This window comes from Agelaius tricolor, unplaced genomic scaffold, assembly GCF_023055355.1.
Source record: "Agelaius tricolor isolate 1412-34295 unplaced genomic scaffold, bAgeTri1.0.p SCAF_8, whole genome shotgun sequence".
In the NCBI taxonomy this organism is placed as follows: Eukaryota; Metazoa; Chordata; class Aves; order Passeriformes; family Icteridae; genus Agelaius; species Agelaius tricolor.
In genome coordinates this window covers 35,623,178-35,637,043 of record NW_027269268.1, presented here as the reverse complement: position 1 = coordinate 35,637,043, position 13,866 = coordinate 35,623,178, and the positions used below count along the sequence as shown (strand labels likewise).

The window sequence follows — 13,866 nt, the reverse complement described above, 5'->3', positions numbered from 1 at the left end:
GTTCAGTTTTCCAGCTTTCTACAAGAATGATTTGGTTTTTTAATAACACATTTTTTATTTTGACAATATCACAACCAGTTTAGAATTGCATTTATTTTTGTAAAAAAAAACAAAGTAAAGAAATAAAACATTGAATCACCAAAGATTATTCCAAAATACAGAAAGAAGACTGAATAAAGCTGGAGGCCTAATAAACATGTAAGTAGGCACATATAGCAAATTCTCAAGACACTGTGATCCTAAGACATTACAGCAATTTGTAAAATAAATTTTTAAATACATTTCCTAAATGTACACTAGATACTTGAAGATTCAAAAGTGACTTAATTAAAAAAAAATTAAATTAAATCTTTTAGCAAGGAAAAGATGAAATACCGAGGTACTTGTGAAATTGCTGAAAACCCCTATGCAGATGCATGGGGAAATGTGGATTCTAATTCTATAAAGATTCCCTACTGGCTAAAACTTAGTTAAAATAGTTTCTTTTTTGTATGGGAAAGCCCAATAGGTTCACAAGCAATAAGACTAGATATTCAAGGTCTAATATAATTAAGATATTTAAGAAACTAATGAACTTCTAAAGGTCAAAAATTAAAAACAAAGGAGTTTTCTTCATTCTCAGGATAATGATTTCTCAGTTACATTTCTGACTTGGAACTTTCAGCCTTTAGAGATTTCTCAGTTTTATTTTATTTGAATTGTAGGGATCTATCCAAATTGTCTGTGAGAGAGTGCATTTTCCAGATCACAGCTGAAGACATTAATTAAGCCTTCTGCTTAAACCCCCAGGCAGGCTGACAAAAGAGCAGGGCCCTTGGCATCATTAAGGAAGGGAAGCAAAAGAAAGGGAAAAGGTTGATTAGCCAAAGTGAGAAAGTGGTGCAGCGTGATCTAATTACAACAGACTTTTACGATGAAACTTGCAGTGCTGAGGACATAGCATTAGGAAATAGCAGAAACAAATCCAGCTTCCATGCTGCAAGACAAACCAGGACACATACCAAAGCACAGTATTTGGAAAGGATTAGGACAGGCATTATACTTTCACCAAAAGTGCCCTTTTGATGAAAACTAATTCTAATTCTAAATTCCAATGCTAAATATTATGATATGGATCAGAGAAGATTCTGTTTTAAAGAGCTAGACTCTCATTTGAAAAGGATTACAAGATGAAATTCTGAGGGACTATGCCCAGAAATTGGAAAGTAAGTCCTTCACCTGCAATTTGTCTTCAAGAACAAATGTTAAACTGGTCTATTAAATAAAACCTGAATGAGTAATTAAAATATTGGGGGGGGGTAAATTTTTAAATTATTATTAAATTACAAAAAAACAATAAAAAGTCTGCATAACATTGAAATAACCATCAAAATGTTTATGGGCTTTTCTACAGGGAAACACTCCTAGTCTTAATATTTTTAATTGTTTGATCCAAGAGTAGTTTGTTTTAAGGGATAAGTAATTCAACAACAAAATTTTGTACATGAAGTGGAAATCAACCCAAACATGCAATTAAATGTGTCTCATCAATTCACACTGAAATTCACATGGAAAATCTCAGATGGTGTGAAGCAAGTGTCTCTATGTACCTCATAAAGGATTTCACCACTGTGTTAATGTTTCATTACTAAACTCTTTTGCCAGGGCTGGGATGTCATTTCAGCCTGAGGCACGTATTCCATTCTAGTATCCACAGTTATGGTTTAAATTATGTTTATTTACTCTACTTGCTTGTGTTCCAAGACTGAACTTGGTTCATTCAATGGAAGGGAATTGAGCAGGAAGGTTGTATTATGCTGGTTGCATCTGTAACTCCTTTTACACTATGCAACACACGCTGTAATCTCAGCTCAACTGCAGTGAACACCAGTTATCTGTAGTCTGTGTGTGTGTGCTTAAGTGGTTCCTATGTAGGAACTGAGATACCTGGTGGATAAAGGGGTAATTAGTGCCCACCTGTTTCTCATTGCACTAAGACTGTGTTAATTACATAGTTCCTGAACTGGGAACTGGGTGGAGAGATTAAATAATAGGGATGTACATAGACACTATCTTCTGAATGCCAAACTCAAGGTCAAAATGAGATTTATGCCTGTTATTCTTACAAAAATAAACACATGCAACATATTTCTTTATAGAGTGCCTCATAAATACTGATTTATACTACTGGAATCACACATAAAGCATCTGTGCCATGATCATCAGATGCCTCTTCCAATATTTTGATTGGCAATTACATCTAATTGCTGAAATCCACAGATAAAAACTCAGACCAATAAAAACCTGCAAACCTTAGAAAGATACAGAATAGCGCTAAATACAGAAATCCTAACACCAATTCTATTTTTAGTTAAAAGCAGTTTTTAATGCTCTTCTGACTCCAAAGAGAAATTGATAAATGCTTTAAAATGCAAAGACGAAATATGGAGTTAAGAAAAAATGTGGTCTTCAGCTGGGAGAATATAACCCTGACTTCTTGCATACACTACCAACAATGTTTAAGCTAGTAATTTCTGTGGTTTTTGTGTGACAACTTTAGAACCATCTCAAGACACTGTTTCTCATCTAATAGGAGAAAAAATTTGAGGAACTAAAAATCAAAGATTCATCAAATGGTTTCTGTCAGAAAGGACCCTAAAGATCATCTGTTTTCCAACTCCCATGGGCAGGGAGACCTTCCCCAAGACCAGGTTGCTCGAAGCCCCATCCAACCTGGCCCTGAACACTTCCAGGGGCATCTACAAGTGGGGCATCTACAACTTCTCTGGCCAAGTATTCAATCACCACCATCTATAAAAGATAGAGAGAGATCACTGCATTCCTCCATTGACTGCTTTCAGGTAATCCTAACACCTTATCTGAGCAGTAGAAGAGTCCCATCAATTATTATGCTAATGTATAATTTTTCTCGCTTTCAGAATAACCAAATTTTATTGTCCTTATTCATGCTGAACAACCAGTGAAGCTACTCCAAAATTAGTATATTATTCAATATGATCCACACTGCTTCAAAAAAACTCTGCATCCTAGTAGAGAATATTTTATAAGAGAAGTAGTACCAACATCTTAAAATAGCATTGAGTAGTATCCCTGATCCAAATAGTCATAGTAATATTTTTTACTATAATATTTTTAAAATTAATTTACTACTTGTAGAATGTAAAGTAGTTTCTCCTGCAAAAAGCCAAGCTGCTTTCTGCATTTTCTGCAGCAGTGTTTTGGCTCAGCTTTTCAGGAGAGTTAATTAACATTCTAAAATATCTGTACTTTATCAAAATATCAACACAAGTATGGAGCACTGTCCTTCTGGGATTTTGTACTACACTCAGAAAGAGAGACCAAAGATTTGTAGGAAGATTCCAATCTGGTGGGTGCCAGTGGAGAAACTCAGAGGCAAAAGTAACCTTTGTCCAAACCTTGTAATTTATATGCTGATCTAGCAAGAGGGAAAAAAAAAAATCTAGCCATTCTATATTCTTACTTCAATTTTCCTTTCTATTAAGAAACTTCTTTCATGTAAATCACCACTGGAGTGCCAAGTTTAGTATCACACAGATTTCACTTTTACTAATCACTTTGTATTTTTAAAAATAATTTCATCTTCAGACCAAAAGAAAATTCAGAGTCAACCTTCAGCCAACTACTGCAATTTCCACTTACACTTGCAAAGAGTTCAGCAAGAGTATGTAGCTGTTGTAGAATTATGCATGACAGATTGCCACTCTAAATTAACAAATTTTGTGAACTGTAGTAACTTCCTTTGCAGAACAACTGATTTAAATTCAGCAAAAGATACAAATGAGCCTCTGGCTTAAGCCCAAGAGCCAACTTTACAGTAAATCCCCAGCTGTTATTGTACAATTATAATGCTGAAGCCATAATTACCAATTCCAGTACAGGATGCTAACTTGTTCTGCTGCTTCCATTACAAGATTTCTACTTATGAGTTTTCTTTGTCCTAATCTCACCCATGAATTTCACCATCTATAGTTTGAAGTTCTTGCTAGTGTTTATTTCCTACTGAATTTCTAACAAAAAAAAAGAAAAAATCTTTCCCTTACTTTGTGTCTATGAGATAGAAATAATACACCACACAGCAATGAACTGGTTTGCTGGGTTAAGGCTTTCCTTCTTTAATGTCTTTAATGTGAGGTCTTTGCATAGTTTGGAGATTTAGCCTTGAAAATCCTACACACTTAGTTACTACCTTAAAATATTTTTTGAAATTTAATTCTAAGACTTTTAAAAAATATCAATTTCAGTGAATTAGCAGAGTAATTAAAACTGAGTTTTAAAACTTAACTTCGTATAACTTGTTAAAGATGAGAAGTTAGGTAATTTTTTTATTTGAAATTTTAACATACCATAATAGCTTGAGATTAAAGGAAGTGACTCATCATACACTTGGTAATGAAAAGAATATAAATTGTTTGGTTTTGTGCAATTATTTCCTGAGGATGCTCTTCAAGTCAACAAGGCTTTCAACTACTGTTAGCATTACTTATCACTCTTGGATGGAGGCCAGTGTCAAAACACTCTCCTTGTTATGGTATAATCAATGCTTCCATTTCATTTCCTCAAATAATAAATTTCCAGCTGCTTTGCAGTAACAGTGTTAGCAAAGATTCAAGAATGCAATCCATAAGATGATGAAATGTAGTACTTATTTTGCATCTAAGAAGGAGAATGATTGTTCTACATGCCTGTTTTTAAGGACAAATTACATCATATATTGAATATCTATAAGCAAAAATAAAAGTAACAGATATTTCTTACACTGTCTAAAAAGGGAAAGATAAAAATGATATTTTTTATTCTAAAATGTTTTCATAAATTGTAATATTTCATTAAAATAAGTGCTTGTAGCACTTCTTGCATCTCTTTACCTTCTTTACCTTATTTTAACTTAATTCTTCCCCCAGTACAGGTAATGCTGTGGCCATATTGCTTCCTAAAACTGATGGAAGTTCAGTAGCCTCCTGAGAAATTGATCTGACAGTACAAAAACCCATGAAGTTTTAGTCACTGAGGGAGGGATTTCAGAACTATATAAAAGATATGGAAGTTTGTGTCACAACACCAGATGGACAGGGAACTCCTGCAAGGAATGGTAAAAAAAACCCCAAAAATTACTCTCTAAAGACAGTTTCAAAGCAGAAAATTTCATTGTTGTATACAAGTTGTTTCTGAAACTAGAGGTTATAACATGACACATTTATTATGACAAAACCAAAAAGCCTGCTTGCTATCTGGGATAAAAAGTCCAGCTCTTTAGACTGACCAAGCAGGTCAATATATATGTCTTCATACAAAAAATGTTGCTTAATATGAAGCAGTAAAGTTCAACTTAGTTCTTTCTGAAAGGAAGAAAATGTGAAGCTAATTTCAAATAGGAGAGGGATAATATTTTAAATTAAATCATTATATTTGCTTGTAGTGGCTGTCAGAAGCTGTGGAGGAAGAAGCAGATTTTTCCCTTTGAGAGAGCAATGGTGTTCTAATAAGACACTGTCATGATAATTATTCCATAACTTATATTTTGAATTTCACTCCAGCTAGTTGAGATGAGATTCGTTCTTTTTTTTTTTCATCGCAAACTTTGAAATATTCACTAATTTTCTCTATTGTGATGTCAGACACAATATTGTGTGTGGTGTCCCAAAATATAGAGTATTTCTTAACAATTAGAAGGCAATTTTCTTCCTTTGCTAAGGGACTTCTATTCTTCCTCATAGAGTATAGAAATATTGAGAATACTAATAGAGAAAAAAAACAACAAACCTCCACCCAACAACCCTGGTTCTAACACAATACAGATCTGACAAATTATGTAAATAGGTAGGAGAATTATTTTTTCTAAACTGCCTCATGAAACTCTGGGAGTAAGCTTCTATGGCTTTGTCACAGATGTCATCAAAACTAAAATTGCTTCCAAACTTCTCATCTCTGATCTGTAACAAGTAGTCTTTAGGTTTGGGGAATTTGGGGAATTTTATTGATATTTATTTTTGTAGATTATTAATAACTTGACTATTTTATATGATTTCACTACAAATGTTTTTAAAGTGAGAAGTGCCATGCAAGATAAAAAGTATTCTGAAAGCAAAACAGACAAAATAAAAGAAGATTGTTACAATTCTGGTTTATTTCAAGATTTAAAAAAATGGGTAATGGGTAAAATTAATTTTATAATTTAACCTGTATTTATGGAATTTAAAAATTCAAACTTTAGGACATAACATCTGTTTCAGAATAAATACCCTGAGAATCTGTCTTATATTCATTTTGAAAGTGTTATCTTTGAAGTTGTGATTTGATCATTACCCACAATACTCTTGAAATTCATCTGACGTGAAATGGGAAAAAAATAAAGAGTGTTATTACTACTGAGTTGGGAATAATTAAAATTTTGAACAGTTAAAACTCCAATGCTTTCATTACTTTTCTTGTTCTCTTTTGCTTCTAAAAATTACTTGTTTGTACACTGGTCCTCCAAGTTATATCTCATATGCAATCTTGCCAAGACTGCACTGTGATTGTCCAGGTCATTAATGAAGAAATTGAACAACACTGTCCCCAGTACTGACCCCACGCCTACACCACTGGCCTCCAGCCCTTGGAAGCCAGCAATTTAACCAGTTTTCAGGCCACCCCACTTTCTTTTAGACTGTACATCATCAATCAAGAATATGTGATGGCAGACTAAAGGCAAGATTAAAAATAACAATTGTCCTCATTCACCAAACGTGACACTTTGTTGTAGAGGACAGCTTGGGCAGGCATGATTTCCTGTTCAGAAATGCATTCTGACAACTTCCAACATCATTAGACTTGTAATTTTATTACATGAATATTTGTAACTTTTAATACACTGAGTGGATGTGAAGGATCTCCTTCTAATTTAAGACACTCCCATTCACAATGGTTTTTGTGAATATATATCTTTTGTCTACCAAAGGCCTAAGAGTGAGGATATTACACTTGGGAGAAATACATTTAACACTATCTCAGCAGCCCTCAAGTCAGGGCTAAAAAACTAACAGTATTTTTGGGAGATAAAACTATGTTAATGTATTTCATTTGCACTTAATGTCTTCTGTGGATATTTTTCTGCCACAATGAATCACATTTTTGCCTCTTGGTTTTACCTCTGCATCCATAGTCCTAAGGTTTATACACAGGAGCAAAACTAAGGTGCTCCTCAAGATTAAAAAATGTCATGAAAAGGATAAATGTTCTCAAAAAACAAATATAAGCAAATTCATACATGAAAAGATGAAGATAGAGATTCTTCCTCTTCTCAAGTCACTTGCAAGTAATCTGCTTTTACTTTATTGTGTTGGATCAGATTTTCTATGGAAATACTAATATTTTTTTAAACATGTAGGATTTCTTTAATTGCTTAGCTTGTGTAAACTACAACTAAACTATTTCAAAGTTGTTCAGGAAATAAAACGTCATTCCTCAGTGTAAGATGTCCATAAAGTTAAAACAGCTCAATCTAACTACACTTTACCTGAGAATTAGATACAAAACATTATGAACATCACACTGAGATGTCATATAGTTTCATTGAAATTTTTCCCAGCAGTACACAGATGTATTGTATGAAGGAAGTACTTGGAAAACTGAAAATGTAATTGAGGCTTAAAACAACAAAAACCAACCCCCAGAAAAACAGTTCCAACTTCAATAAGTTTCCCACATCCATCTGAAGAAGGGCTCCCAAATAAAATTCAGTTCCTTAGGCTGGTATAAAATTGAGCGGATAGAGGCCTCTCATTACTTGATTCATGAACCATAATCAGCTAAAGAAAAAGGCTTGGGTAATATTAGCTCAGATTTTGGTGTAAAAAGTAGAAATCCTCCTTGACTGAGCAACCAGTCTCACCAATAATAACAGGAGTAGAGGCTGACATGAAAAAGCGAAATTCAAAAGATAAAGTTGTTCAACTGAATGATCCCCAGCCAGATTCCATTGAAGTATAGCAAATCAAGAACAAAATCATGAATCATGGATGTTCTTATCAGCTGTCAGCAAAGACCAAGCACAGCCAACTCAATTTCAGAGTGGTAGTCCCTCCAGAGATCACCAACAAATATAGGAGTGACTTGTCCTTTGGCAAAGCTTATGATGAAGAAAACCTTATATCTCTTTCATATCAATAAAAGTGACACTATTGGAATGACATGGTGTTGAGAGCCAAAATAACTTAAGGAGTCCTTTATGACTGTCCTAGTTCTCAAAACCAGGACAATGCCATAATAGTGACTTTATCTTTAGTGACAGGTGAGTGATCCCAAAGGGCAAGGCCTAAAGAGCAGGTATCAGAAAAATTAACTGGGAAGCATTTCAAGTTTTATCTGAGTGGATTGTGACATGTAGCTACAGAAATAAGTATTGCATTTCATCCTAAAGAACTAAAGAATCAACTAAAGAACATCAACTAAAGAATCAGCAATAACAGTGGCAGATTCTTTGGGTACCTTTGTGATTTTTTTGATATTACAAAAAAATGTGCAATGACGTCTCCTAAATGGAGTTTCTCTGATACTTATATACCTCAGTAGGGGTAGGACTGCATGATTCTTGAACTAGTTTTGACTGCATGGCAGAAGGGTATCTCAAAGAGCAGAAAAGAGGGTTGATATAGCAAATCTGGTCTGGAAGTTTTGGGAGAACATCTCTGAGTAGAATGTGGGGGAATATGCTCCTTCTACCCAACCCCAAAATCAACAAAACCCCCATCTTGCCAGGCCCTTACAAGAGAGTATGAGATCTTGCAAGGAAGGAAGACTTTAGAAACTACAGCCCAGTCAGTCTCACATCAGTTCCTAGCAAGATTATGTGGGAGAGGCCCCTAAAAATTATTACAATGTAGATATGAAAAAAAGTCAGTTGGGACAGAATAAGCATGGGATTAGTAAAGGCAAGGAGCACCAACGTGTGGTCTTGCAAAAAGAGAAGCCTGTCTCAACGCACAAGAAGAGTGTATGTTCTTCCTCAACTTCATAAGGGTTTTTGATGTGATCTCCTATGCTGCATCCTTATAACTCAGTCAGAGAGAGAAGCTCAACATTTTCTCAGAAAAAGAATTTGAGGTTATCACAAAGGCACCTAAGGCCCAAACATAAACCTAAATATATGCAATGATTTGTCTGAAATTAGCAAAAACTAATTCTATTTTGATGATTATATACACTCAGAGAAACAGTGATGAAAGAAATATATTTTAGATTAGCTTTTGTCAAGATTAATCCAGGTTTGGAAATAAAACAATGTAAAATAAAGCTCTCTAAATACTTACAACAATATTCAGTCTCTTGAGTAAAAATCTGGAGGAAAAAATACCTGAAAGAAATCCTGCTTTTAACCCCACCTACAATTTCTTAATTCATATAGAATCACATATTTTAAAACTCAAGATAAACACAAAGTTTTCAGAGTTTCTCATGTTCAGTAAGTTCATATATATTCACTATTTCTTGTTTTCTTGAAGTTTTCTCAAAGAACTTGGAAATTCTGTGCTTTCTAAGGATATCTCTGGAAAACACACACTAATTTCAGAGAATACATTTTTAACCTTATTAATTGTGAAAAAAAAACCTGAAGTAATCCCCTCTACTTTAAGGGACAATGGGTTACTTCTTTTATGTAATGGAAACAATTTAACAAAGAGAAAACTGGATTTTTTTCAGCCCTTAAGAACTGTATGTGCGAATTGAAAAGATTAATAAACCCAGGAATACATTCTCAAGAAAACACCATGAACACCATATAACTTTTATTGTTATATGACAAGCTAATAAGAATGTACCTTGATTGTTTCCATTCTGAAGTGCAGTAGTATGGATGCAGTAGCATGATAATAAAAACATTTGATTCAGAAGAACTGAAATACTGAAATAATTCAGGATGTTGCATTATGTGTCATTTGGTTTCATACATCTCATTAAAGATACACTATAAAGAATAAGTATGCATCATAATAATGCAAATGATATAAACGTGAGAATTATAATATGGTCTGGATGAAACTTACTGGTTTCAGGTGAGCAATTGGATCAACAGTGTACAGCTAGACCATTCATGGCCAAAATGTAATTCTCTGTAAGATTCATTACACAGACTGCACATGTCCTGGTTTTGGGAATATAAAGCTGTCAATTCAGGATCAAATGAGCCCTTATCTGCTCAGGGTCTGATCATCATTTTAAATTCTGACATGCTGGGAAGCCATTTGATGAAAATATAGAAGTTTCTCCTCTGCGTAAACATAGAATTAGGGGTAGGAACCCATAGTTCTGCAGACACCACTAACTGTGTATGGTAAAAAGGGCAATGCAAGAGGAGCAAGGCCAGGGAAACAGCACACTTTGAGTAGCCTTCTCAATTACACAACTTCTACACAACAGAAGATATTCATTTTAGTCAAGACACGGCTTTTTCACTACTACCTCTGGAAAGAAAATTTTATACTGTCAGAAGTAGTTGTCACTAGAAGTTTTCTTTTGTTTTTAAGAATTCACATACATTTGTTTTCCAGCTGACTTAAATCTAAGTATTTTAGCACTTTGAATATTCAGGGTTTCAGTGAAGCAATCACAAGATAAAAGGCAGTATTTCAACCTATATACAAAGTTCAATACCATTTTCTAGATAAAAGCAGTTTAAGGTCTGCACTTAACACTGTATAAATGATCTTATTTGGGCATCCAGGTGTGCAGCAGGCAAGTGGTCATCAGTAAGCATATGTGAGCTTTACTCTAGCAAATCTAGCCATTCTCACACTTAAATTGCAGCAGCACAGAGCTCAGCTCCGCCTACCTACTCAACAGACTGCTGGGCCCTCTTATCAGCAGTAATACAGAGGTGAATGCTGCCCTCTCAATGAACATTTTTGTCATTTTCAGATCAAGCTTACTAAAAGATGGCACCAGCAAATGTGCAAGAACTCCAGTAATGCCTCCTAGCCATAGCACAGCACACCCACTGCTGTACCTCACTCTGCCCTGAGCTGCGGTGGGAGAACAGTGAATGTCTGACCTCCTGAGAGCTCCTGAGAGCTCCTGAGAGCCTCCATGGAGCTCCCTCAGAGGCCATTCCACAAACCATGTTCTGCAGTGCAGAGGAAATATAGCAGTCCTGCAAAGTTACTTCTGAATAAGTCATCAAGGAGTTAATCAAACAATGTCACTTTAATGAATGTGTTCTTTTATAGGGGAATGAGTGAAGGCTTGAAGAACTAACATTCCTTCTAGAAATAAGTAATAAGTAGTTGATTTAACAGAATATTTTACTTCCTGCATACATCAAACTTAAATTATTATTACTTAAATGGAAAAGGCAGACAAAAGCATTCCTGTCTGTAGAACCCAAAGTAAACACTAATAGCTGGTGAGTGAGCAGGATGGTTGCTCAGAATCTGCTGTCAGTATTGACTAGGTCACTACTGACTGTGATGAGACCCCAGAAAACCCCAGAAAGCTTACTTTTAGATTTCAACAGCACTATGGCCACTTTTGTAAGTACCAGAACAGCTCATGTCACATGCAGATGCCACACAGCTGTAGAAATAGTCTGCAGAGACATAACAAAACTCTACTGCTAAGCTGGATACAGCTCCAGAGGTTTCCTTCTTCATTCCCTCATGGCATTCCTTTTGCATATAGAAGTTACTGAACTTTAGCACAACTACTGAGCAAGTTGGCATAAGACTGAAAAGTAAATCTATTTCAAAAGTTCTGCAAGATAGAATAAAGTCTGTGTTAATACCACTTTTTTATGTAGGTGACAAGTGCCTTAAAGTTAATACAGATAAGTAGACCACGAACTCCAAAAGTATTTTACTTGAATTATTTTTTTCAACTTAATGATCAACTCTATTTTATCTGGCTTGAGAATATTTACTGACAAGTGTCATTTTTTCCTGAGCCTCACAGGACTATTGGGACCTTATGTTAGGCATCTGGTAGATTCTGCATCCCCTCCTTTACAATAACCATGCATTAAATATGCATAAAATGCATTTTTTTTCTGAGATTTGTTAGCAGCTAAATGAAATTAGGACCCTACTCAAGTCTCATTACTATCACTTGAAACAAAAGTTTCCACCTTCCCATTAAAAGAACCAATGTTCTGCAGTATGAAGCACTGGGCAAGAAAATATTCCAAATCATTACTCTCATGTACAGTAACAGGACATGGAACTATAACACATACTGTCCACTCACAGAAAAGAAATTATAAAAACCCACACATCATGAGTAATGTTCTGCAACCCTGAATGAAAAGTATGCTCCCTGCAAGGTTACTTAAATATTATAAAATTTTTCATTACCTAGGACAATACTACTACTCTGTCAAGGATTGAAAGACCTTAGCTTTAGAGAACAAGAGGATGAAGTGACTACCTCAAGGATTTATTAACATACGAGTGAACTAATTAAGAGAAATGGGAAACTGTCATCTCGTTTATGAATATACTCAAGACTTTTCTTATATACATAGAAGACAGATTTCAACAGACAAAATTTTCCACAAAGGAATTTAGGGTCAACATAATTGTGATTCCTGTCAAATATTGCAGTATGCACAATAAAATTCTTTTCAGATGATTGACTGAAAGCCAACATAACATTCTACTCAGATCATAGGTAATCAGTCTCATGGTAAAAAGATGATTTTTCCAGCATTTCAATATTTTTAAAATTCATTTACAATGTTAATATAAACAGCATAACTGAAAAAAAACAAAAGACTTGAAATGACCTACATTGAATTGCATAGTACAAAATATCTTGCTTTTCTTTTTTTCTCTGTAATAACCTGATGATATATGATAATTTCATTTAAACATTTAAAAGGGTTTGCTTTGAAAAATTAAATCCTAGAGACATTACACAGTATAGCAGGATTTCCTCTACTTAAAGAGGAAAATAAACCCAAACAAAAATTAAAATTAAAAAAATAATTAAAAAGAAAATGAAGTCATGATAGCTAGTGATAAAAAGAACAAAACCATTCCTTATTTCACTGCATTTTAAACTTATCACCACTCTTGCTTTCCTGGACTTTACATCAACTGAGAGTCAAATGTTCCATTCCCATTTCTGAGGTCATTTGAAGTATAAAATATACATGCTTTGAATCTCCTTTCTTTAGGATAAAACATTTCTTTTAAGAAGCAAGCAAGATTTCAGAAAAAAAAAAATGACATGAAGGAAGCCTTCACTGTTAAGATATTCTCAAAGCAAACGTCTACTCATTGCTAATCTAGGAGGTGTAAGAATTAAACTTTGTAGTTTGAGACTGAAGAGATCAGTTTATATTAGCTGCAAATTAAGAAATAAAGATGAAAAATACCTACCTTTCGGGAATGGATTTCTTTCACATATAGTGGAAGTAGAAATTCAGATATTCCTTCAAGTCGTATTCCTTTTTTAGTGACTCTCAAATTTCCCATTCCATCCTACAATCAATAATATATATATATATTCACTTTAGGAAATGACCTTATCCAGAACAACCTAAAAAGAAGACAGTAGTTGGCTTAACCCCTAAAAATAATGAGTGCTCTCCCACTGTCCCCAGCTCTTCTCATGATCTTGGGCAGGAGGTAGATGAGCACATTTACAGCCAGAGCTTAACCTAGGGCTGAAGTATTTAACTGTGCAACCTGATGGTGACCTGCATACTTTATTTCTTGGATGAACCTAGTGCCAGGGTAAAACTGTAGATCATCATCATTCCCTGTATAGGGTGAAAATATTACAATTGCTGAATGTAATTTTACAATTGCTCAATAAAAAAAAAAACAACCTATTTAATTTTCTCTATATAAATGTAACATTTTTTTACATTTA

At 34.4% G+C, this 13,866-nt stretch overlaps 1 protein-coding gene across 2 annotated transcripts in view; it reads right to left on the bottom strand.

Moving 5' to 3' along the window:
- The window catches only part of SGCZ (sarcoglycan zeta), a 395,003-nt gene that overhangs the window by 86,660 nt on the left and 294,477 nt on the right, over positions 1-13,866 (bottom strand). For both annotated transcript variants that reach the window (XM_071432308.1, XM_071432309.1), the window contains exon 3: positions 13,371-13,472. In XM_071432308.1, coding sequence (XP_071288409.1) covers positions 13,371-13,472 — 102 coding nt within the window. The remainder of the gene's footprint in view (positions 1-13,370; positions 13,473-13,866) is intronic.